Consider the following 22,237-nt stretch of genomic DNA (forward strand, 5'->3'; position numbering starts at 1 on the left):
AGACCAGCCCTACAGTCCGTTTATAGCGGCATCTAGAAGCGGTCTGAAAGCCAAACGGAAAGAGACAACTTATTGAATACAAAAACAGCCCCCACCCTGCCTAGAAAGGAATACAGCCTCATTGTTCTAATACTGATAAGGTAAAAAGGGAGTATGCTATACTCCCACATTCCAACCCCTTCAAGGTAAAGCCCAGAGTTTACTTGCGGACATAAGATACAAGCAAAAAGAGTACACATGGGAAAATATTAGCTGACTATGAATAAAGAAAGAACTCTTTAAAATATGTATGCATTCTCCACAAGAGCTAGCCTAAAATGTTAGCATGTTGACATTAAAATGTTAACATTTAGCATTTGTGCTAACGAAGGAATGCTAACAGTTAGCATGCCGCACATTTCAAGTAACACGGCTGTAAGGTGTACGGCTGTGGAAATGGAGAAAAAAGTGTAAAATTAGATGGAAAAAAGTTAGCTTGCTAGCATGCTAACTTTAGCACACTAACGGTTAACAGCTGTCACGTGCCGAGTTATGTGACTCTAGGTTAAATGGTTGCGAAATTAGCTCAAAAAGCTAGCCCTTTAATGTTAGCATGCTAACATAAACATGTTAACGGTTAGCATGTTGTTTGTTGTTTTTTTACTGTAAATAAAAAAACAGCACTTTTACTGTAAAATTGTGGCACTTGGGATGCGAGTTTGTTTGTTTTTTGTTTTGTTTTTTTATCACAAATCAACAAGTGTAGTTTTGTGGGTGTATTACTGTAAATGCCAAAACGCCACCACGGTTTATTACAGTAAAAAAAAACAGTTTTTTTCATTTAGAGAAAAATACTGTAAAAACCACAGTAAATTTCACAATTTGACCATGAAATCTATTGCTACTTTTACATTGCACATTGCGTTGAAATCATCATTAGTATTTATTTCTATTTAAAAACGGTTTGAATGTTTGATGATATATTTTTGCATAATTAGACCATATTTAAGTGGACATAATTTGGGATTACATGGAGTACATATATATTTTTTCTCCCAAAATAGAAAGAAATAATACATTTAGTCAGAAAAGTTACAGAACTTTATTGATTCATATTTGCAGGCTTTCCAGGGCCAAATAAAATGAAGTGGCCCCGGGGCCTTGAGTTAGACACATGTGCTCTAAAGTCTGGTGCCGCGGACTCGGAAAGGTCTCGGTCATAAAAATGTTGAAGGGTTACATATTCTTTAAATGTTTTATGTTTTATGCACTTTTTGTCAAAACCCTGTTTTTTATGGCCACAACAAAATGTGCAATATTTGCTCCCCATTTTTTCCCCAAAGTGTAATATACAGTATGGTGTGTGTCCATAATTCATAACATTGATGTTTAATTCATTATCATTTGAGTAATGAGATTTAAAAACAATAAATAAAACAAAGTCCCACTAACATTATTGGAGATCCAAACGGGCCCCGCTCACAAAAGTGTTACAAATAAGTCAAACATATTTATTCATTTTTTACTTTCAATGCTTAAGTCTTTAGATCAACTTCAGATCCATCCGTCAATTATACGTTTTTATTATTTTTTCCCCATGTTTTTGTTTTATGCCCATTTTGTTAAAGGTAAACATTTTTTTTTGTACGGCAAACACACAAAATATGCAACATTTCCCCCAAAAAATATTTCAAAGTGGAATTTTTCTATGTGCAGTACTTGAAGCTTTAATTAGGTCTAATTCAATATATTTATTTCACAGAATTTTTATGTACTGAATTTTTATGCAATTATTTTTTTACACTGAATTTTTATGCACTGAATTTTTTCACTGAATTTCTATGCGCTGAATTTCAATTCAATCCAATCCACTTTATTTGTATCGCACATTTAAACAACAGACATGTTTCCAAAGTGCTGCACAACAATATTAAAAACAATATTCAAATATTATCCTTAGCTCCACCTATGACTGAATAAAATAAAAAAATATAAAAACAATATAAAAATAAATATGATTAAAAACATTTACATTTTAAAGGGTAAAACCAATAAAAACAATAAATAGAAATCAAAATTTTAAAAACACAGAGGACCACAGAGGACTACACAACTGTGAATTTGTATACAAGTATTTTTTACACTGAATTTTTATGCACTGAATTTTTATAAAAATGTTTCTATAAATTGTTATGCACTGAATTTTTCTATAATGATTTTTTTACGATGAATTTTTATAAAAAAAATGTTTACACTGAATTTTTATTAAAAAAATTTTTACACTGAATTTTTATACAAAACCATTTTTTACACTGAATTGCAGCTTTTTGTCTTTACATTTCACCTATTTTTTCTTTTATTCGATTTTTTTTTTTTTACGTTTTGTTTTTTAATAGTATTTTTAGAATGTGTTAAAAAAAATTGCTGCGAGCAGCAAATGGCCCCTGGGCCTCACTTTGGACATCTCTGCTGTAAAGTATAAAAACAATGATTTCTTCCTCATTTCTCAGTTTTTATTTTGATATATCTCAATCATTATACTGACACCTTTAATTGTTTGGTTAGGCAGCCTAATAGGTGAACATTATCAAATCTAAATAAACATACAATAGTGTCTTTTTCTCTTCTTAAATTGTTGTGAGTCGTAACGAACAGCCAATTAATATTTCCAAAATAAAAAGTATATAAAAAATGCATCTAAACAGTCCTACAGTACAAAATATATTTACTTTCCTGTATCTCTATGCCTCCAACTACATTTCCCACAATGCCTTTCACCGGCGACAAAATATTGCGTCATCAGCAAGATGGCGGACGAGCGTCGTCTACTCCTTCGTTGCTGATACTTGATGATTAATGGACTTTTATTTCTCTCAGGAAAAGCATTTTTAACGAGGTATGGATTTCAAAAGCGTAGCTTTAAATGGAGAGTAAAGTGTGTGCGGTTTCTTAGACCGGAACAACAGAAGCGTAAGGCTTCTTAGCGGAATGCTAACAACAAGGGTGTGTGTGAAGCTAACTTACTACTAAACTATTACAACTTCCGTTATTCATTCTTACTATTTATATATTTTGTTCACATTAGTTTTGTTTGGTCGTTAAGCCAACTGGCACGACTTGATACTTGATGGATGGAGACTTGTGTACACATTTAATATATGAAATATACAATATCTACAGTGAGGTGTTTATTTACTCACCTGCAGAGAGTACTGGGCCTCTATTTCAGTTGACCATCAATTATAAATGTGAATGTTTTTATTCATTCAGGTCATTCAATCGATCTCAACTGGACTTTTCAGTAGGGCTTTGCGGTATAGCTGAAAACTGTATCACCATATAAGGGTTTTATATCGGTCATCATTTTGATATTTTTAATGACCTATGGAAAATAAGGACCAGGAGAAAAAATATATGAAATGTAACTTCCTCTGATTATAATGCCCTCAGATATGGAGGCAGAAGAGAAATGTCAACGCAAGCATGGAAAACACGCAAACAATGTCAACAAAATAGTAAAATCATATTGAAAACTTAACAATAACTTCTTTAAATGAATAAGGAATCTGTATGAAATGCTTTATGCTTAATAAAGTCTAAGAAAATAGTGCAATGAGCGAAAATGTAAACAAAGAAGTTACAGCTGTGCTCTAAAGCAGTGTTTTTCAACCACTGTGCCGCGGCACGCTAGTGTGCCATCAGATATTGTCTGGTGTGCAGTGGGAAATTAACCTAATTGGTCCAAAAAATATTTCTTTTGCAAATCAATAATTATAATCTGCAAATAATGTCTCGTTACCACGTGATACTCCACGTCAGTAGGTGGCAGCAGGTAGTTAATTGCCTTGTAAAAGTCGGAATGTGTCGGGTGAGACCAGGATGGTTTGTTGTGATCCCAATATGCAGACCACAGCGGGAGGCACCGTGCAGGTAAAAAAGGTATGTATTGCTTAAACCAAAAATGAACAAAAGGAAAAGACAATGAAGCATAGGGATGTCTGTGTAAAACTGAACGGGCTACAAAGTAAACAGAAACAGAATGCTGGACGACAGCAAAAACTTACGGCGTCCACAAAGTACATCCGTGGACAACTCTGTGTGGAGTTTGCATATTCTTCTCGTGTACGTGGGGGCTTTCTTTGGGCACTTTGGCTTCTTCCCACATCCCAAACATATTCATGGTAAATGATCAATAACATGAATGGTTATTTGTCTATATGTGCCCTACAATTGAATGGCGGCCCAGTCTTGTTAACAAGATACAAAAAATGGATGGATTTTTTTTTTTTTTTTTACATGCCCAGGTCGGGATGTTTCGGCGCTCGAGATTCAGCGTTCGTCCTAATGTGGGCGGACCTGGAAGGACGGGAGCCGCGCCGCAGGAAGCCACTCCAGGGGGTAAGGAGGCCAGCCAGGCACTCAAAGCCATCAGTGAGGGTGCGCGTTTATCCACAGTGGATGACAGCAAGCCTGGTGACACTCCTGCGGCTGCACCTACTGCCTTAGGGTGAGACATTTTTGGACTATAGTGATATATTATGAATTTTAATTTGTGTTTTTACCCCGAAAGCCCTTTTTCGACACCAAATTTTTGTGTTTGGATTTTGTGAACTGACATTTTTTACATCAAATTATGCTGAGAATTTAATTGAATAAAAATTCAGTGCCGAAATATTTGTTGCTTCAAAACTCAAGACTTGCTTCTGGTCATTTAAGACCAAAGCACCTCATTTAGAGACAGAATTGATTGCTTCAGTCTTAATTTACCCAAAGTGAGTTTTTAAGCAACTATTATTTCGGCACTGAATTTTTATAAAAAAAATTTTTTTTGCTCAGTACTTTTATACAATTATTTTTTTACACCAAGTTTTTATGCACTGAATTTTTATACTATTATTTTATAGAATTACTTTTTATCCACTGAATTTTCATCTAATGATTTTTTACACAGAATGTTTGTGCACTAAATTTTTATGCAATTATTTTTTTACACATAATTTTTATGCACTGAATTTTTATACAATTATTTATTACACTGAATTTTTATACAATGATTTTTTACACAGAATGTTTATGCACTGAATTTTTATGCAATTATTTTTTAGAATGACTTTTTATCCACTGAATTTTTATACAATTATTTTTTACAAAGAATTTTTATGCCCTGAATTTTTATACAATTATTTTTTTATGCTGAATTTTTATGCAATGGTTTTTTACACATAATTTTTCTGTACTGAATTTTTATGCAATTTTTTTTTACACTGAATTTTATGAACTGCATTTTTATACAATTATGTTTTACACTGAATTTCTATTTGCTGAATTTGTATACAATTATTTTTTTACACTGAATTTTTATGCACTGATTTTTTATACAATTATTCTTTACACTGCATTTTTATACACTGAATTTTTACACAATTTTTTCTATGAAATCTTATGCACTGAATTTTTATACAATTATTTTTTTACACTGAATTTTATACAAAAAATAATTTACACAATTTTTACGCACTGAATTTTTATACAACAATTTTTTTTTACACTAAATTTCAATGCGTTGAATTTTTATACAAATATTTTTTTACACAATGAATTTTAAAACAATGTACTATAACATACACAATTTTTAAACACACACGGTATTCTTACAAGTTTTTATCTAATGAAATTGGCAGCATAATTTGATTCAAACAAATTCCATTTCCAAAATTCATACACATAGCATTCAGGTACATGAATTCAGTGTCAAAAAAAGCTTTCATAACAGACAAAAAATTAACCTCCATAAAATATGACTTGATAAGAAAAATGATTTTCTGGTTCAGCGATGGAAACGAGCCAAGTGGGGAAGCCTCGTCAGCTGCCGTCCAGAGGAGGAAGCGCTTCTCTGTCAAGCCCAGGGTGGCCCCGGGTCGACCCTCCATCGTCCCTCGAGTGCCCAAGTCCCCCGCCAAGTTGGTCCCTGAGAGTCCGGCGAAGGTCTCAGAACTTGAGTCGACAACATCAAATGAAGTTAAAAGTCCAGCAGCCACACCCCAGGCCCCATCTTCCCCGATGCCCACGGCAGACAGCAAGCTACCTCACGTGCAACCCACCTTTGCCCCGCCTGAGGGGTGTGCTGACGCCCTAAAAGAAGCCCCCCCGCTGCCAGACCTTGGCAAACAGACAGAGAAGAGCACTAACAGTTCCATAAAGGTTCCTCACAGACCGCTGGATAAAGTTTCTCTGCCAGACAGAGAGGCTGCTGAACTGTCAGAGAAGGCCAAGACTCTTCTGTCGTCCAAGGGCAAGAAGTCCATTGCCAGATTCTCCCTGAGCCGACTTTTAAACGACCCCTCGGATATTCAGAGGCTGGAAAATGCTGAGAAGCTACGGGATCTGCTCAGACAGGAGATGCGGAAAGAAAAAGTAAGTGGAGTCGTGTCTAACTCTTATTTTGTATCCCTGAAGAGTTTTTTTTACTACCGTATTTTGTAGACCATAGGGCACACCAGATTATAAGGCGCACCGCCGATGAATGGTCTATTTTTGATATTTTTTCATATATAAGGCGCACTGGATTATAAGGCGCATTAAAGGAGTCATATTATTATGATTATTTTCTAAATGTAAAAGACTTCCTTGTGGTCTACATAACATGTAATGGTGGTTCTTTGCTCGAAATGTTGCATAGATGATGTTTTGCACATGAAGTGAATTATATTTATGTAGCGCTTTTCTCTAGTGACTCAAAGCACTTTACATAGTGAAACCCAATATCTACGTTACATTTAAACCAGTGTGGGTGGCACTGGGAGCAGGTGGGTAAAGTGTCTTGCCCAAGGACACAACGGCAGTGACTAGGATGGCGGAAGCGGGGATCGAACCTGCAACCCTCAAGTTGCTGGCACAGCCGCTCTACCAACCGAGCTATAGCGCCCCATCATCTTCAAGTCGCTTTCGACAGTCTCTTCAGGATGCGCCGTTTTGTGGGCGGTCTTATTTACGTGCCTCCACTTGGACAGCGTCTTCTCCCCGTCATCTTTGTTGCAGCGGTGTAGCGTGCAAGGACGGGAGTGGAAGAAGTGTCAAAAGATGGCGCTTACTGTTTTAATGACATTCAGACTTTACTTCAATCAATAACGGAGCAGCATCTCCTCATCCGTGGCTCACTACTGCAACAAAAATGCCCGAAATGTGTCCCGTGAAAAACCGGAACTCTCTAATAACTAAAGTTCCTTGGGTGAATAATGTCAACTCACTACACCGGTATGTTTTAGTGCTTTCATGGTGAGTTTACCGACAGATATAAGTAAGAACTTTACACTACTTTATATTAGAAATGGCAACAGTGGAGGATGAATGTCACATAACAAGAAGATAGAGAAAAAGAAGAAGATTATCGACTACTGTCTACGGACTACAAAGGCGGATTATGCACTTGTAGCGGATTTATGCAGATCCCAAATACACATCAGCAGGTACCAGAAGGTAAGAAAAGTTGCTTTTGCATAATTTTGTGAAACAAAACGCCAGATAGTATGTCTTACCTTATACACACACCATAATAATATTCCTATGTTGAAGCACAGTACAATCCATCAAGCGGTGTGGCTTCATAGCTTACCAAAGTCATACTAAAACATTTTGATAGATTTTTAAACGTTGTGTGTAATGTTCTATATTTTCAATGGAACATATAAAATGTTGGTGTTGTTTACTTGAGTCATATTGCATTCTACACGTATCTCTTATGTTTCACTGCCATCTACTGGTCACACTTACCATTACACCATGTACCAAATAAAATAGCTTTGAGGTCGGTAAGCAAAACCAGAATTATTCCGTGCATTAGGCACACCAGGTTATACAATACGCAAGCACAAGGTGGCTAACAATGCAGCTAATGGGTGTCATCTATTGTGTCCGTAAAGCCCTCTAAAACATTTTTTTTTAAAACCCCGCCAATAATACATTATTTTCATATGGTGACCTGATTATTAACCAAATATTAGCAATATCGTTACTATAAGTGCTAACGCAGAGGAACTACGTTTAGCGGTGTTGTGATCACAGAGAGCTAACTGGCTCATGCTGCTATATTGACCCACTGAGCCGGTGAGCTGTTACATCGCCTCTGAGTGAGTGGAAGTTAATTCTAGATCATAAATAAAGCCACTCGCTGTGGCCATAAACCAACAAGTTGTTGAACTTTGACATCCAACTAAGACCCGGAGATGGTGAAAAAGACACAAAAAGACGCTCATTTAGTTTTTTACCTGCGTGAGGATTATAATTAATTCTTCATCTAAACGGGAAAACATAAACATCCCATCAGTCCGCATCCCAGTGAGAACAGACATTGTACAGTAAGTGATGTTTTTTAAGTGTTTGTATACTGCTACTTGCTGGATCTGTTTAGCACCCAGCTTTTAAAACTTGTAGATCATCTTCATCGTGTTCAGGCTCAAAAATATAAGAGTCTGGATCATCATTCGTCCCAAAGTGGTCTTTGTTGTCTCTCATGAAGTCTGCCATGATGTATGTTTTTATTCACTGGCTTTTAACCCAGCATGAGACTTTAAACTGTTTTTAACTTTTAACTTTTTTAACTGCTTTTTATCTAACAAAATTGTTCTAAGGGTAATTTTGTATTTGCTTTTTTAATGTGTATTTTACTTCTGTTTTAAATTTTTTCTTTTAGTCTGTCCTTTGCCTTTATTTCTTTGTGGTGTACAGCCCTTTGTTTTTCAACTGTGGTTGTTTTTAAAGGGCTTTATAAATAAAGTTGGTATGGTATGGTATGGTATGGTATGGTATGATTAGTAGTGTTGTGGCTGTTAAAGGAAATAGCGGACGTAGTGATGCGTCAGTTAAATTAATACGCTTAATACGATTAATAGGCTTAAATCGAGCAAAATACGTAGTTATTACATTGTGAATGTTGCTACGTTAGATACTGTATATACTCACAGCGTTTATATAAAACGTTCATGGAGGTTTTTTGGATGTTTTGAGCGTATTATATGCGGAATAGAGCGACTCCCATTTCCTCCATTGTTAGCTGACTCTTGCTAGCGTTTATTTAAAATTAGAATGCATACAAAAAGAAAAACGTATATTTGTCTTACATAGACATTGTGTATGATAAGCAAAATTCCTCCAAAAGTGCAGTTTCCCTTTAAATATACTAGTGCTGCAGCTATCGACTATTTTAGTAATTGAGTAATCTATTGATTAGTTTGTTTAATTAACCGAGTATTTAGATACAACACACTTTACGGTTTCAATGCCTTCAATTCTTTTTGATCTAATAAATGTATGTCAACTTTGAAATTGCACTTTCAAATATATATAGATAGATAGATAGTACTTTATGAAACTCTCCGCTGATGTGTTTGTTATTATGAGGCCATCATGTTTACTAAAAGCAAAGACACAAATGCATTATTGCTACATCTAAGGCAGTGGTTCTCAAATGGGGGTACGCGTACCCCTGGGGGTACTTGAAGGTATGCCAAGGGGTACGTGAGATTTTTTTTAAATGTCTGTCAAAAAGAACTGTGAAAAGAAATGTAACAATGCAATATTCAGTGTTGACAGCTAGATTTTTTGTGGACATGTTCCATAAATATTGATGTTAAAGATGTCTTTTTTTGTGAAGAAATGTTTAGAATGAAGTTCATGAATCCAGATGGATCTCTAGAGGGCACTTTAAGTTGATGATTACCTCTATGTGTAGAAATCTTTATTTATAATTTAATCACTTGTTTATTTTTCAACAAGTTTTTAGTTATTTGTATATCTTTTTTTCCAAATAATTCAAGAAAGACCACAACAAATGAGCAATATTTTGCACTGTTATACAATTTAATAAATCAGAAACTGATGACATAGTGCTGTATTGTACTTTGCTCTGATTAGGGCAGTGGTGTCCAAAGTGCGGCCCGGGGGCCATTTGCGGCCCCCCACACATTCTGCAAAAATGGCAAAATTGATAGTATTGCACAAATTAAAAAAAACATTTTAAAACAGTGGAATGAAGTGAAATCTAACGAGAAAAAGTTGCAATGTTGACACAAAGCTGCCATGCAGGCTGTTTTTTTTTCTTTTCTCTTTGTTTATTTTTTATTTTTTTTTGCCATTGCTCGAGAAAAAAAAAAAGAAAATAAAAATAATCTATGTTACAATGAATTATTACTTTAAAAATGTCACTTTAAAATGTTTTATGTGGAAAAAATATTGCATATATTGTGTATAAAAACATCAAAGTTTTATTTGACAAACGAGCATAAAACAAACAAAATAATAGTTCAAACATAAAATCGACAGATATATCTGAAGTTGATCTCGTAATTTAAGTGTGAAAAGTTAAAAAAAAAACTAATAAAAATGTATCACTTTATGAGTGGGAGACCTTTTGGTTCCCAAATATATTTAGTGGGATTTTATTTAACTTTTCACTGTGATTACTCAAAAATATTAAAGAATTCAAATCAATGGTGTCCTGCATTATTGATCTTTTAGGGCTCTAATTACTAAATACTGCATATTTCAGTTTTACTATAAAAAACAAAGTTGTCTTTGACAGAAAAGGCATAAAACCTGTTTTTTTTTATACTTGATATCAACCTGAAGTTGATATAGAGATATACTGTAAAAAATAATAATAATAATTTGACTTATTTTTAACATTTTAATGACTGAAACCCTTGATTGGTCCCCAGGAACCCTAAAGGTTAAAAAAAAATCTATATATTTTGTTATGGTTTAAAAATGAAAAATATCAAAATGGCCCCCGTATGCTTAAATTTTTCCGTGTGTGGCCCTCAGTGGAAAAAGTTTGGACACCCCTGGATTAGGGGGTACTAGAATTTAAAAAATGTTCACAGGGGATACATCACTGAAAAAAGGTTGAGAACCACTGATCTAAGGTAACACTCACGCACATGTACTGATTATACAAATCTAGATCAGAGGAGTCCAACGTGAGGCTATTTGCAGCTCAAGTTTTGCTGGCCCACAACATTTTGTCAGAAATAAACAACAGTACAATGTAAGAAAAAAAAGAGCAAAAAGACGCAATATAATTAGAATTTTTATACATTTTGTATTAAATTTTAATACAAATCAATACAAAAAGAATGTGGAAGACATTTTTTTATTTGGTAAAAAAAAGGAATGCCATAAACAGTGTCAGCTTTGTGTTAAAAGTCACAACTTGTATTATAAATAGTATCAAAACTTCAGCATTTTCCCATTACATTGTCTTTTCGCTCTTTTTTTCCTACATTTATACCGTTGTTTTTTTTCAGGAAATATTTTGCGGGCCAACAAAACTCGAGCTTTGGTCTGCAAATGGCATCTTGGCCGCACTTTGGCCGCCCCAGCAGTAACTCATCGTAATACACTTTGTCCCCTATAACACAAAGCCGACACTAAGTTACCTCTTTAAATATATGTCATCTGTGTATGTGTAACATATGCCTGTTTGCAGCATGTTTATTTTTACAAAATATGAAAATATCAAAATGGCCCCTGCATACTTTGACTTTTTGCTTCGCGACTCTTAGAGGAACATTTTTAACAAACATTTTAAATGGTACGCTAACTTATATACTTTGACTGTTTCCCTTGAGTGTTTGCTATGGACAAGTTTAATGATATTCCTATTTTTTTGTAAATTTTTAAAAAACAGTTGGAAGATTTCCATTGGGATCATCCGCGAAAAAAATTGCACACCATCTAAAGAAGTTCATCTCTAATCTTTCAGGGTATCAAGAAGCGGAAGAAGCCCGTAAAGGAATTTAGTGTGGATCCTACCAAAATGACTATGAGGGACCTCATCCGGTACTTACCGCTGTCCAACCCCATGTCGTAAGTGCTTCTTACTTTTTACATTCATCACTCTGCACTTGTTTGTTGACTGGACTCTCACCTGTTTTAGATCCAGTTTAGAGGACGACACTGAGCAAAACGAGACCGTGACTCCGTTTACTCCAAGAATGGAAATGTAAGTTTCCGCTAAGGCAGACCTGGGCAAATTAAGCCTTTCAATCTGGCCCGCCGGACATTCCCAAATCATTTTTTTTAGATCTTTAAAGGCCTACTGAAAGCCACTACTAGCGACCACGCAGTCTGATAGTTTATATATCAATGATGAAATCTTAACATTGCAACACATGCCAATACGGCCGGGTTAACTTATAAAGTGTAATTTTAAATTTCCCGCTAAACTTCCGGTTGAAAACGTCTATGTATGATGACGTATGCGCGTGACGTCAATCGTTAAACGGAAGTATTCGGACACCATTGAATTCAATACAAAAAAGCTCTGTTTTCACATAAAAATTCCACAGTATTCTGGACATCTGTGTTGGTGAATCTTTTGCAATTTGTTTAATGAACAATGAAGACTGCAAAGAAGAAAGTTGTAGGTGGGATCGGTGTATTAGCGGCTGGCTGCAGCAACACAACCAGGAGGACTTTGACTTGGATAGCAGACGCGCTATCCGACGCTAGCCGCCGACCGCACGGATGATCGGGTGAAGTCCTTCGTCCTTCCGTCAATCGCTGGAACGCAGGTGAGCACGGGTGTTGATGAGCAGATGAGGGCTGGCTGGCGTAGGTGGAGCACTAATGTTTTTATCATAGCTCTGTGAGGTCCCGTTGCTAAGTTAGCTTCAATGGCGTCATCAGCAACAGCATTGTTAAGCTTCGCCAGGCTGGAAAGCATTAACCGTGTAGTTACATGTCCATGGTTTAATAGTATTGTTGATTTTCTGTCTATCCTTCCAGTCAGGGGTTTATTTATTCTGTTTATATCTGCACTTAAGCACAATGCTATCACGTTAGCTCCGTAGCTAAAGTGCTTCACCGATGTATTGTCGTGGAGATAAAAGTCACTGTAAATGTCCATTTCGCGTTCTCGACTCTCATTTTCAAGAGGATATAATTTCCAAGGTGGTTTAAAATACAAATCCGTGATCCACAATAGAAAAAGGAGAGAGTGTGGAATCCAATGAGCCAGCTTCTACCTAAGTTACGGTCAGAGCGAAAAAAGATGCGTCCTGCACTGCACTCTAGTCCTTCACTCTCACGTTCCTCATCCAGGAATCTTTCATCCGGGCTTAAATTAATGGGGTAATCGTCGCTTTCTCGGTCCGAATCGCTCTAGCTGCTGGTGTAAACAATGGGGAAATGTGAGGAGCCTTTCAACCTGGGACGTCACGCTACTTCCGGTACAGGCAAGGCTTTTTTATTAGTGACCAAAAGTTGTGAACTTTATTGTCGATGTTCTCTACTAAATCCTTTCAGCAAAAATATGGCAATATCGCGAAATGATCAAGTATGACACATAGAATGGATCTGCTATCCCCGTTTAAATAAAAAAAATTCATTTCAGTAGGCCTTTAAGTTCGAAACTATAGCCGCCATTATGATGTGCAGTGATGTTTTCTAATGACCGTAAGTCTTGAACTAGGGCTGGGCGATATGGCCTTTAATGAATATGTGGATATGTTTAGGCCATGTCACGATACACCATATATATGTGGATATGTTTAGGCCATGTCACGATACACCATATATATGTGGATATGTTTAGGCCATGTCACGATACACCATATATATGTGGATATGTTTAGGCCATGTCACGATACACCATATATATGTGGATATTTTGCCTTAGCCGTGAATGAACACTTGATGCATATAATCACAGCACTGTGAGGATTCTATGTGCCTACATTAAAACATTCTTCTTCATACTGCATTAATATATGCTACTTTTAAACTTTCATGCAGAGAGGGAAATCACAAATAAGTCAATTTAGCAAAAGTGTGTTTATTAAACAGTTATTAAGCAGCGGCACTGGTATTATTATTATTTTTTATTTTTTTGTCTTTAAATAATACAATCATGTGTGCTTACGGACTGTTTCCCTGCAGACTGTATTGATATATATTGATATATAATGTAGGAACCAGAAATATTAATAACAGAAAGAAACAACCCTTTTGTGCGAATGAGTGTGAATGGGGGAGGGAGGTTTTTTGGGTTGGTGCACTAATTGTAAGTGTATCTTGTAGGGCTGTGAATCTTTGGGTGTCCCACGATTCGATTCAATATCGATTCTTAGGGTCACGATTCGATTCAAAATCGATTTTTTTCGATTCAACGCGATTCTCGATGGTTGCTTCGGCATTTTGTGGGTGTGGCACCGGCCGGAGATGTTGACATGCGGAGTTTCAAGCACTCCTCATTCTCTAGCGTGTGACTTTTCAAATGATGCTACAAATTAGCAGTGGTGCCACTTTTTGTAGCAACGCTTTTGCCGCATACTTGACATATTACATATATCTGTTCGACATCTTCCCGCTTGAAGCCAAACCACCGCCAGACGATGGACCCCCTGCTGTTTTTCCTGGGAATTAATTCTTCCTTCATTTGTTACCAGATTGGCACATTGCTCTTTCTCGGAAATTTCCACTCGCGCCGCTCCGTTAGCATCACAGCTAATGTTACCCACGCTGCTACCTCTCTGCTCGGCGAGTGCGTATGACGTTGCACGCGCGACAGTATGTGACGTACGTTAGAAGGTGCGCTTGTTTTATGTCTCTGTGAGAAGGAGAGACAAGAAAGAGTGAGAAGAGCCTGTAGTGTAATGCCCGCAACTAAAAGGGGGCGGCGTGGCGAAGTTGGGAGAGTGGCCGTGCCAGCAATCTGAGGGTTGCTGGTTCAATCCCCACCTTCTACCATCCTAGTCACGTCCGTTGTGTCCTTGAGCAAGAGACTTCACCCTTGCTCCTGATGGGCCTGGTTAGCGCCGTGCATGGCAGCTCCCGCCATCAGTGTGTGAATGTGTGTGTGTGAATGTGGAAATAGTGTCAAAGCGCTTTGAGTTCCTTAAAAAAAGGTAGAAAAGCGCTATACAAGTACAACCCATTAACCATTTTACCATTTACCATTTAAAAGCAACTGCGTGAGAACGTATACTCGAATATCACCATATAGTCATTTTCTATATCGCACAGAGACAAACCCGATATATATCAAATATATTCCATATATCGCCCAGCCCTAATTCAGACATTGTGAAGTTTTATATTAGTGTTCCTAAAAATAGATATACGGGCCCCCAGACACATTTTTTTCTCTAAATTTGGCCCCAGGAGGCAAAATAATTGCCCAGGCCAGCGCTAAGGTCTCTAAGGGGCGTAATTGATTTATCAGTTGTGTGAGACATCATCCTGGCGTCTGTTGCTAGACTGCCAGAGAGAGCGCAGGAACCGGAAGCAGAAGTTGTCCCCGCGGTGGTGGACCAAACGGAGGAGGAAGAGCAGGACGTTGAGGGGACGGGCCAGGGGGACGAGGACGACGACGACGCACTGATGGTTCCGCAGGTCAAAGTTGCAGAAGATGGAACCCTGATCCTGGACGAGGAGAGGTGGGTGCATGTTTGGACCCATGAAACTGAGTGATGGATTAAGGATGTTGTATCTACTGTTTAAAGTTTGACTGTGGAGGTCCAGAGAGCCAAAGGACCCAACCCGGCAGAGGACAGAGACCCCATCTTTGAACGCGGCTCCACCACCACGTACTCCAGTTTCAGGGCCTCCACCTACTGCAAGCCTTGGTCCAGCGAAGGTTCGGACTATGACAGGATGTAGCCAAACCAATCTGGACTGTATCGTCCATCCACTAACTTCTGTGTCTCCTTCCCCGCAGAGACAGACATGTTCTTCCTGGCTATCAGCATGGTGGGGACAGACTTCTCCATGATCTGTCAGCTCTTTCACAACAGAACGCGGTCGGAGATAAGGGTACGTCAGGGCCATCGCTGCATCTGTTGGCTTGTTGCCGTAACAAAGTGCGACCTTGATGTTTGTTTGCGTCTAATTTTGCAGAACAAGTTTAAGAAAGAGGAGAAACAGAATTCCTGGAGAGTCGACAAAGCTTTTCGTAAGCATCCCTGTAGTTACACTTTGTGGGAGACAGAATTGAAAAACAAAAATGTGAATATACAAGTGTTTTATATCCCTCAATACCGATAATTATTGATATGTTTTATGACTTATCCAAAATACAGACCACGGGAAAAATATATGAAATGTAAACGTGTTTATTTCAAATGTAACCTTCTTTTGATTATAATGCCCTCAGCTATCAAGGCAGAAAGGAAATGCATGGAAAACAGTCAATGTAAACAAAACTGTAAAATTACATTGAACACTGAACAATAACGTCTTAAAGGCCTACTGAAAGCCACTACTACCGACCACGCAGTCTGATAGTTTATATATCAATGATGAATTCTTAACATTGCAACACATGCCAATACGGCCGGGTTAACTTATAAAGTGACATTTGAAATTTCCTGCTAAACTTCCGGTTGAAAACGTCTATGTAATCGTTGAAACGCAAGTATCGGTACCCCATTGAATCCAATACAAAAAGCTCTGTTTTCATCTCAAAATTCCACAGTATTCTGGACATCTGTGTTGGTGAATCTTTTGCAATTTGTTTAATGAACAATGAAGACTGCAAAGAAGAAAGTTGTAGGTGGGGTCGGTGTATTAGCGGCTGGCTGCAGCAACACAAACAGGAGGACTTTGAGGTGGATAGCAGACGCGCTATCCGACGCTAGCCGCAGACCGCATCGGTGATCAGGTGAAGTCCTTCGTCGCGCCGTTGATCGCTGGAACGCAGGTGAGCACGGGTGTTGATGAGCAGATGAGGGCTGGCTGGCGTAGGTGGATAGCTAATGTTTTTAGCATAGCTCTGTGAGGTCCCGTTGCTAAGTTAGCTTCAATGGCGTCGTTAGCAACAGCATTGTTAACCTTCGCCAGGCTGGAAAGCATTAACCGTGTAGTTACATGTCCATGGTATAATAGTATTGTTGATCTTCTGTCTATCCTTCCAGTCAGGGGTTTATTTATTTTGTTTCTATATGCAGTTAAGCCCGATGCTATCACGTTAGCTCCGTAGCTAAAGAGCTTCGCCGATGTATTGTCGTGGAGATAAAAGTCACTGTGAATGTCCATTTCGCGTTCTCGACTCTCATTTTCAAGAGGATATAGTATCCGAGGTGGTTTAAAATACAAATCCGTGATCCACAATAGAAAAAGGGGAAAGTGTGGAATCCAATGAACCCTTGTACCTAAGTTACGGTCAGAGTGAAAAAAGATACGTACTGCACTGCACACTAGTCCTTCATTCTCACGTTCCTCATCCACGAATCTTTCATCCTCGCTCAAATTAATAAGGTAATCGTCGCTTTCTCTGTCCGAATCGCTCTCGCTGCTGGTGTAAACAATGGGGAAATGTGAGGAGCCATTTAACCTGTGACGTCACGCTACTTCCGGTACAGGCAAGGCTTTTTTATCAGCGACCAAAAGTTGCGAACTTTATCGTCGATGTTCTCTACTGAATCCTTTCAGCAAAAATTTGGCAATATCGCGAAATGATCAAGTATGACACATAGAATGAATCTGCTATCCCCGTTTAAATAAAAAAAAAATCATTTCAGTAGGCCTTTAATTCATTTAAATGGGGGAGGCAGAATTGAAATGCGAGTGTTTTGAGGCACTGCACAATTGTAGCCTGTAAGTTGAGGCGCCGCTGAAGTTTGTGAAGACGCATTCCGAAAGTTCACTCTTGGTGTTTCTTTGGCAGGAGAGAGACGCAAACTGGACATTGAGTATTTTTCCAAGCTGCTAGAGAAGATACTGGAAGTGCAGCAAAGCCGGAAGAAACTCAAGTCACTCGTGGTGAAGAACCCACCCAAGAAGAGCCAGGGGAAGTCAAAAGGCAGAAAGAGTGAGTGCACCCCATGATGCGTAAATGAATGATCCATGGTGGGCCTGAACTCCTTTTTTCTGCCTAAAAGGAAAGAAAGCTGCTGGCAAGCTCAGCGCCAGCGAGGAGGAAGACGAGGTGGAGGAGGACAGCCTCTTATGCTCGGAGGCGGAGGACGGAGAGAAAGAGAACGAAGGAGGAACCCTGTCCTCTAAAGTCAAGAAGAAACTGAAAAGTAAGGTGGACGCCTCTGCTGCAAAGCCGGCAAAGAAGAAAAGTAAAACGAGTGAAAAGAGTAGCAAAGAAGGTGAAGGTCAGTCAGCAAAGAGCGTTGCCGGTTTCTTCCACAACCTTTAATGTTTTACTGGTGTCGCCTCAGATGAGGCCTGCGTGCCCGAAGACACGGAAGCAGCCCTTCCTGAAGATCATCCTGACTCGGGAGTGTAAGGAATCTCTGCTTGAAATTGTGCATCCTCCCATCAGTTCTTATCAGAACATCCTTTCCCAAACAACCAGGTGTGAAAGTGCAGAGACGGAAAAAGCATCCAACGGAGCCACGATCAAACCCGCTAAGCTCCCGCGAGGTAGCGCGGCTAAATCTGTGGGCCGAAAGTGCAGTAAAAAGCTCCCTCCCTCTCCTACCACGGCAGCCGAAGATGGAGACGGGGAGTCCGCTAAACAGGGCGAGAGTGTGAAGGACGACGCCTCGAAAGACCAGGTGACTTTTACCATTTTTATTCGTCGTCCACCGTGGCCAGACACCAACACCAAGATAGTGTTAGATCGCATTTTGCACTTGTCTTTTTCGTGTAGTTGTTTATAACGACAAAAACCCCTCCCGCTCTCCTTTAGTAAAGTGTCCTGCGTACCTTTTTAGGTCAACAAAGAGGCATTACCTTCAAGAGAAGCCAGCGATGATGATGTTGATGACTCCTGTAGCGATGAAGACTCTGGAGATGAAGATTACGCCGTTAAACCTGCGAAACCCACCAGGTACACGTATAAAGTTCTCAAAAATACCAATAACAGGAGTAGGGTTGCAAAATCCCGGGAATATTCAAACTTGGAAACTTTCCATGGGAATTAACGGGAATTAATGGGAAGTTAATGGGAATAAACATTGAATGCAACATGCTAAATGATAATTAGCTAAAACAACCTGATTTAATGCTAATTTAGTAGACTTTCAACCCTACACTGTGCATTCCTCCATCACATGCACAGATAATTCCCAGCATGCTACACACTACAGCAGGGCTATTGAGGCCACACTAGTATTTGAGCCCAAGGACTTCATCCAGTCAGGTACTGGGGTAAATATATTTGATCTATGGTATTTAAGTGTAATAGAGCAGTGTTTCCCATAAACTGCCAAGATACCTGTGGTGGTGGGGGCGTGGCTATGGGCGTGGTCACCATGACATCATCGAGTAATTTGCATAATTTACTACAATGATATGATTTTCTCTAAAAAGGCTCAAAAAATGTATACTTACTAATTAATAATAACAGTTTTGTTTTAAACGGACATCCATCCATCCATCCATACATTTTACAATATAATTACAACACTTTATGTACATATTTATACACAGATTTGAACAATAAGTTATTCACTGAAATATATTTATTAATTGTGGTTCTTACAAAAAATATATCTTATAAAATATAAAAGCTAAAATGTCTCATAAAGCTCTGCCCCTTTAATTAGTGCATACTAAATAATTTAACTTTAGCCTACTACTACAACCATATTATTTACCAGCAACATAAAGTGAAACAGAGACAGAGGTGTCCTGCCACAGTCAGTAACAAATGAACAGAAAATAGTAGTGATGGTAGATAGACACAGAGCTTCATCAAACATCTGATCCACTGAACAAAGAGCTCCAAAAATCTTGAACTTTAGACTGCCATCAATTTTACTCCCTACACTTAACCATGTGTTTCCTACTGCCTGCAGACTTTGCACCCTTTTTTATATACACATGTTGTGTTTCTAATATAAATACATTTAATAAAGTCAAATACAAATAAGGCAACAAGAGAAGTATCCTACACTTCTCTTTTGTAAAGTAAATCTGAACAGCCGATATGGGCATCTACATCAACTATATGATTTGCCTGAGAAGCTGGAGAGGACAAAAAAAAAAATAAAAAAAAATATTATTATTTTTTTTTTTTAAATTTTAAATTTAAAAAAATATTTTTTTTTAATTTGTGGCGGACGTAATTCTTTCGTGGCGGGCCGCCACAAATAAATGAATGTGTGGGAAACACTGTAGAGGTGTAATTGCTTGTTACTGTATGACTGTAGACTACTCCAGCAGACTTCCACTCAAGCTAGCTAGCTGTTCCTGTACTTGTTAAATGATTTTGGGGCCAATATCTCTAGCTAGCTAGGTTTATGTACCACCACCAGTCTCATAATGAACCGAAAATATTTATCCGTTAGCCGTGATGCTAATTTTCTCTGTTAAATCCCATTCATTCATGCTAACAACGTTAGCGATCCGAATTTACCTTTTTTGTGATGTGTAAAGTTCAACTAGCGAATACTAAATCAAAAGGTGTAGTTTCCTCTGCCTTCTGTTCTGCTAGCCATTCTGTTGTCATACAAGAATGTAGCTTATAGTTTGACTTAGCACGCTGATTGACTGTTCATTTATTCATTTAGTCTATTTCTATTCATTTGTCCATCAGTAACATATTTTTAAAGACTACTTCAATAGTGTAGCTGACTCTTTATATCCGTGTGTGGCATTGCATTAGTGTTTTACAAGAATAAATAAATACAAACAGAATAATGCCACATACACCATCTGATGTGTGGAGACATTTCACCCCCACCAATGTAGGCGGAAAGGCTGTGTACATTTGCAAATAGTGTGCAAAGAGCCACGTCAAAAATGCCACTATGATGCAGCAGCATATAGACAAGTGCCCAATAATATATCATTATTGTAATTCCCATATATTCCCATGAATTCCCATGGACGGTGTCCAACTTTGAATAATCAAAAAATGGTTAATATTTCCAAAGTTCCCGAGCTTAACTTCTGGAAACTTTCCACCCCTTTGCAGCCCTAAACAGGAGGCAGTACCGAAGATGTCAACCCCCAAAAAATGCAGCCCCTCCATTAGGACAGCGCTTATATGCGCTCTGCATTAATCTCTGCTCTCGATTTGTTTGTGTTTTGCAGATCCGGGAGGATCCCCAAACCTACTGCACTCTTAAGTTACCCTGCGCCCTCCACTCGGACCGCCCCCAAGAGGGACAGAACAACCAAGGCACCGCCTGCTGCCCCGTCGTCAAAAAAGCCCAAACTTGTTATGCTGAGAGCGACTCAGTCCGAATCAAGTGCGGAGGAGGATGGGCAGGAGTTGGAGGATGAAGAAATGAAGGAGCTGTGGTGTGACGGCAGCACTCAGGCGTTTGTGCCCGCCAGCCTGCGCTCCCCCCACGCCGTCATATGCCAGGTCGAGGAAGCAGTAGAGGAGGTACATTTTTTATTTATTTTTATTTTTTGGACCTGTCCATCGAGTGTTTTATTGTCATTTTTGCATCAGTTATGTCTTGCATGCATTTCATAGTTCATGTCTCACACACACCCCTCCGTCCTCTCCCATTGTCCCGCGAAGCTTGATATCTTGGCGGATATGTCTGTCTTGGACATGTCCCAAGATGAACTGTGCCTCAACTCTTCGTGCGAACGGGCCCAATTTGAGACCGGATCAAGAGAAACTTCTGCGCATCAGCTAGACCTTCTGGTCGTAAGTGTCAACTGCTTAAGGGTATCACACCAAACTAAATACCTCTTCATCTAATTATGGCTAGCGGCGACAACACACTTTCATAGTTTTATTTTATTTCCCGCATCTGTCGTTGATGTTTTGCTTTAATTTCATCCAGTGTCATTTAGTTTCAGTGTTTAATAGTTTGTGTTATGATCCATTTCTAGCCAAATGTATGCTTCCTGTTTGCCAACCATGGGATGGTTTGTTTGTCTTTCAGGATGTCATAGACTTACTTTCTTCTGAGCACGCTGGAGGTAGGTAGAGAATGTTTTTTTGTTTTTGTTTACTTTCAAACACAAATGTTGAATAGAGAGAGTATGGCCAACTTGGTTTTAACGTTGGTCCCCAGCATGGCGCCAGGTAGTCACGTGAGGGGCTTTTGACCAATCGGAGATTGGCCTAAACCCCCTCACGTGACTCCAGGGTGCCATGTTAGAGACAAAGACTGAAACAAAGTTGGCCATACTCACTCTAAACACGGCTCTGTTGAAAATATTACGTTGTTGCCATCAGTGTCTGAGGTGGAGAGCTACAATGAGGCTGCTCAAACCCTGCTGGCTATCGGCAATGTCTCTCATCCCTCGCATTCAGACACCACGCAAGATCAAATCACAGGTTAAATATCCGTCACATTAACACTCTCCGAAGAAGCAATGTGTTGCTACTTTAGGTCTT

The 22,237-nt window shown here is 38.7% G+C and overlaps 1 protein-coding gene across 5 annotated transcripts in view; it reads left to right on the plus strand.

The window, feature by feature from the left end:
- Positions 1–2,763: 2,763 nt before the first annotated feature.
- The window catches only part of LOC133656157 (mucin-2-like), a 79,381-nt gene continuing 59,907 nt past the window's right edge, over positions 2,764–22,237 (plus strand). For 4 of the 5 annotated variants that reach the window (XR_009827108.1, XR_009827109.1, XR_009827110.1 and 1 more), the window contains exons 1-18: positions 2,764–2,875; positions 4,284–4,486; positions 5,811–6,393; positions 11,738–11,841; positions 11,912–11,977; positions 15,234–15,413; positions 15,480–15,613; positions 15,695–15,789; positions 15,874–15,928; positions 17,642–17,785; positions 17,856–18,077; positions 18,144–18,207; positions 18,281–18,482; positions 18,642–18,757; positions 20,968–21,265; positions 21,407–21,538; positions 21,780–21,816; positions 22,076–22,177. Coding sequence is in view for 2 of the 5 variants with exons in the window: in XM_062057045.1 (XP_061913029.1) it covers positions 4,290–4,486; positions 5,811–6,393; positions 11,738–11,841; positions 11,912–11,977; positions 15,234–15,413; positions 15,480–15,613; positions 15,695–15,789; positions 15,874–15,928; positions 17,642–17,785; positions 17,856–18,077; positions 18,144–18,207; positions 18,281–18,482; positions 18,642–18,757; positions 20,968–21,265; positions 21,407–21,538; positions 21,780–21,816; positions 22,076–22,177 (2,731 nt within the window). In the remaining 3 variants the exon portion in view is untranslated. The remainder of the gene's footprint in view (positions 2,876–4,283; positions 4,487–5,810; positions 6,394–11,737; positions 11,842–11,911; positions 11,978–15,233; positions 15,414–15,479; positions 15,614–15,694; positions 15,790–15,873; positions 15,929–17,641; positions 17,786–17,855; positions 18,078–18,143; positions 18,208–18,280; positions 18,483–18,641; positions 18,758–20,967; positions 21,266–21,406; positions 21,539–21,779; positions 21,817–22,075; positions 22,178–22,237) is intronic. The other variant, XM_062057046.1, reaches the window with a different exon arrangement.

Source organism: Entelurus aequoreus, linkage group LG08 (assembly GCF_033978785.1).
Source record: "Entelurus aequoreus isolate RoL-2023_Sb linkage group LG08, RoL_Eaeq_v1.1, whole genome shotgun sequence".
In the NCBI taxonomy this organism is placed as follows: Eukaryota; Metazoa; Chordata; class Actinopteri; order Syngnathiformes; family Syngnathidae; genus Entelurus; species Entelurus aequoreus.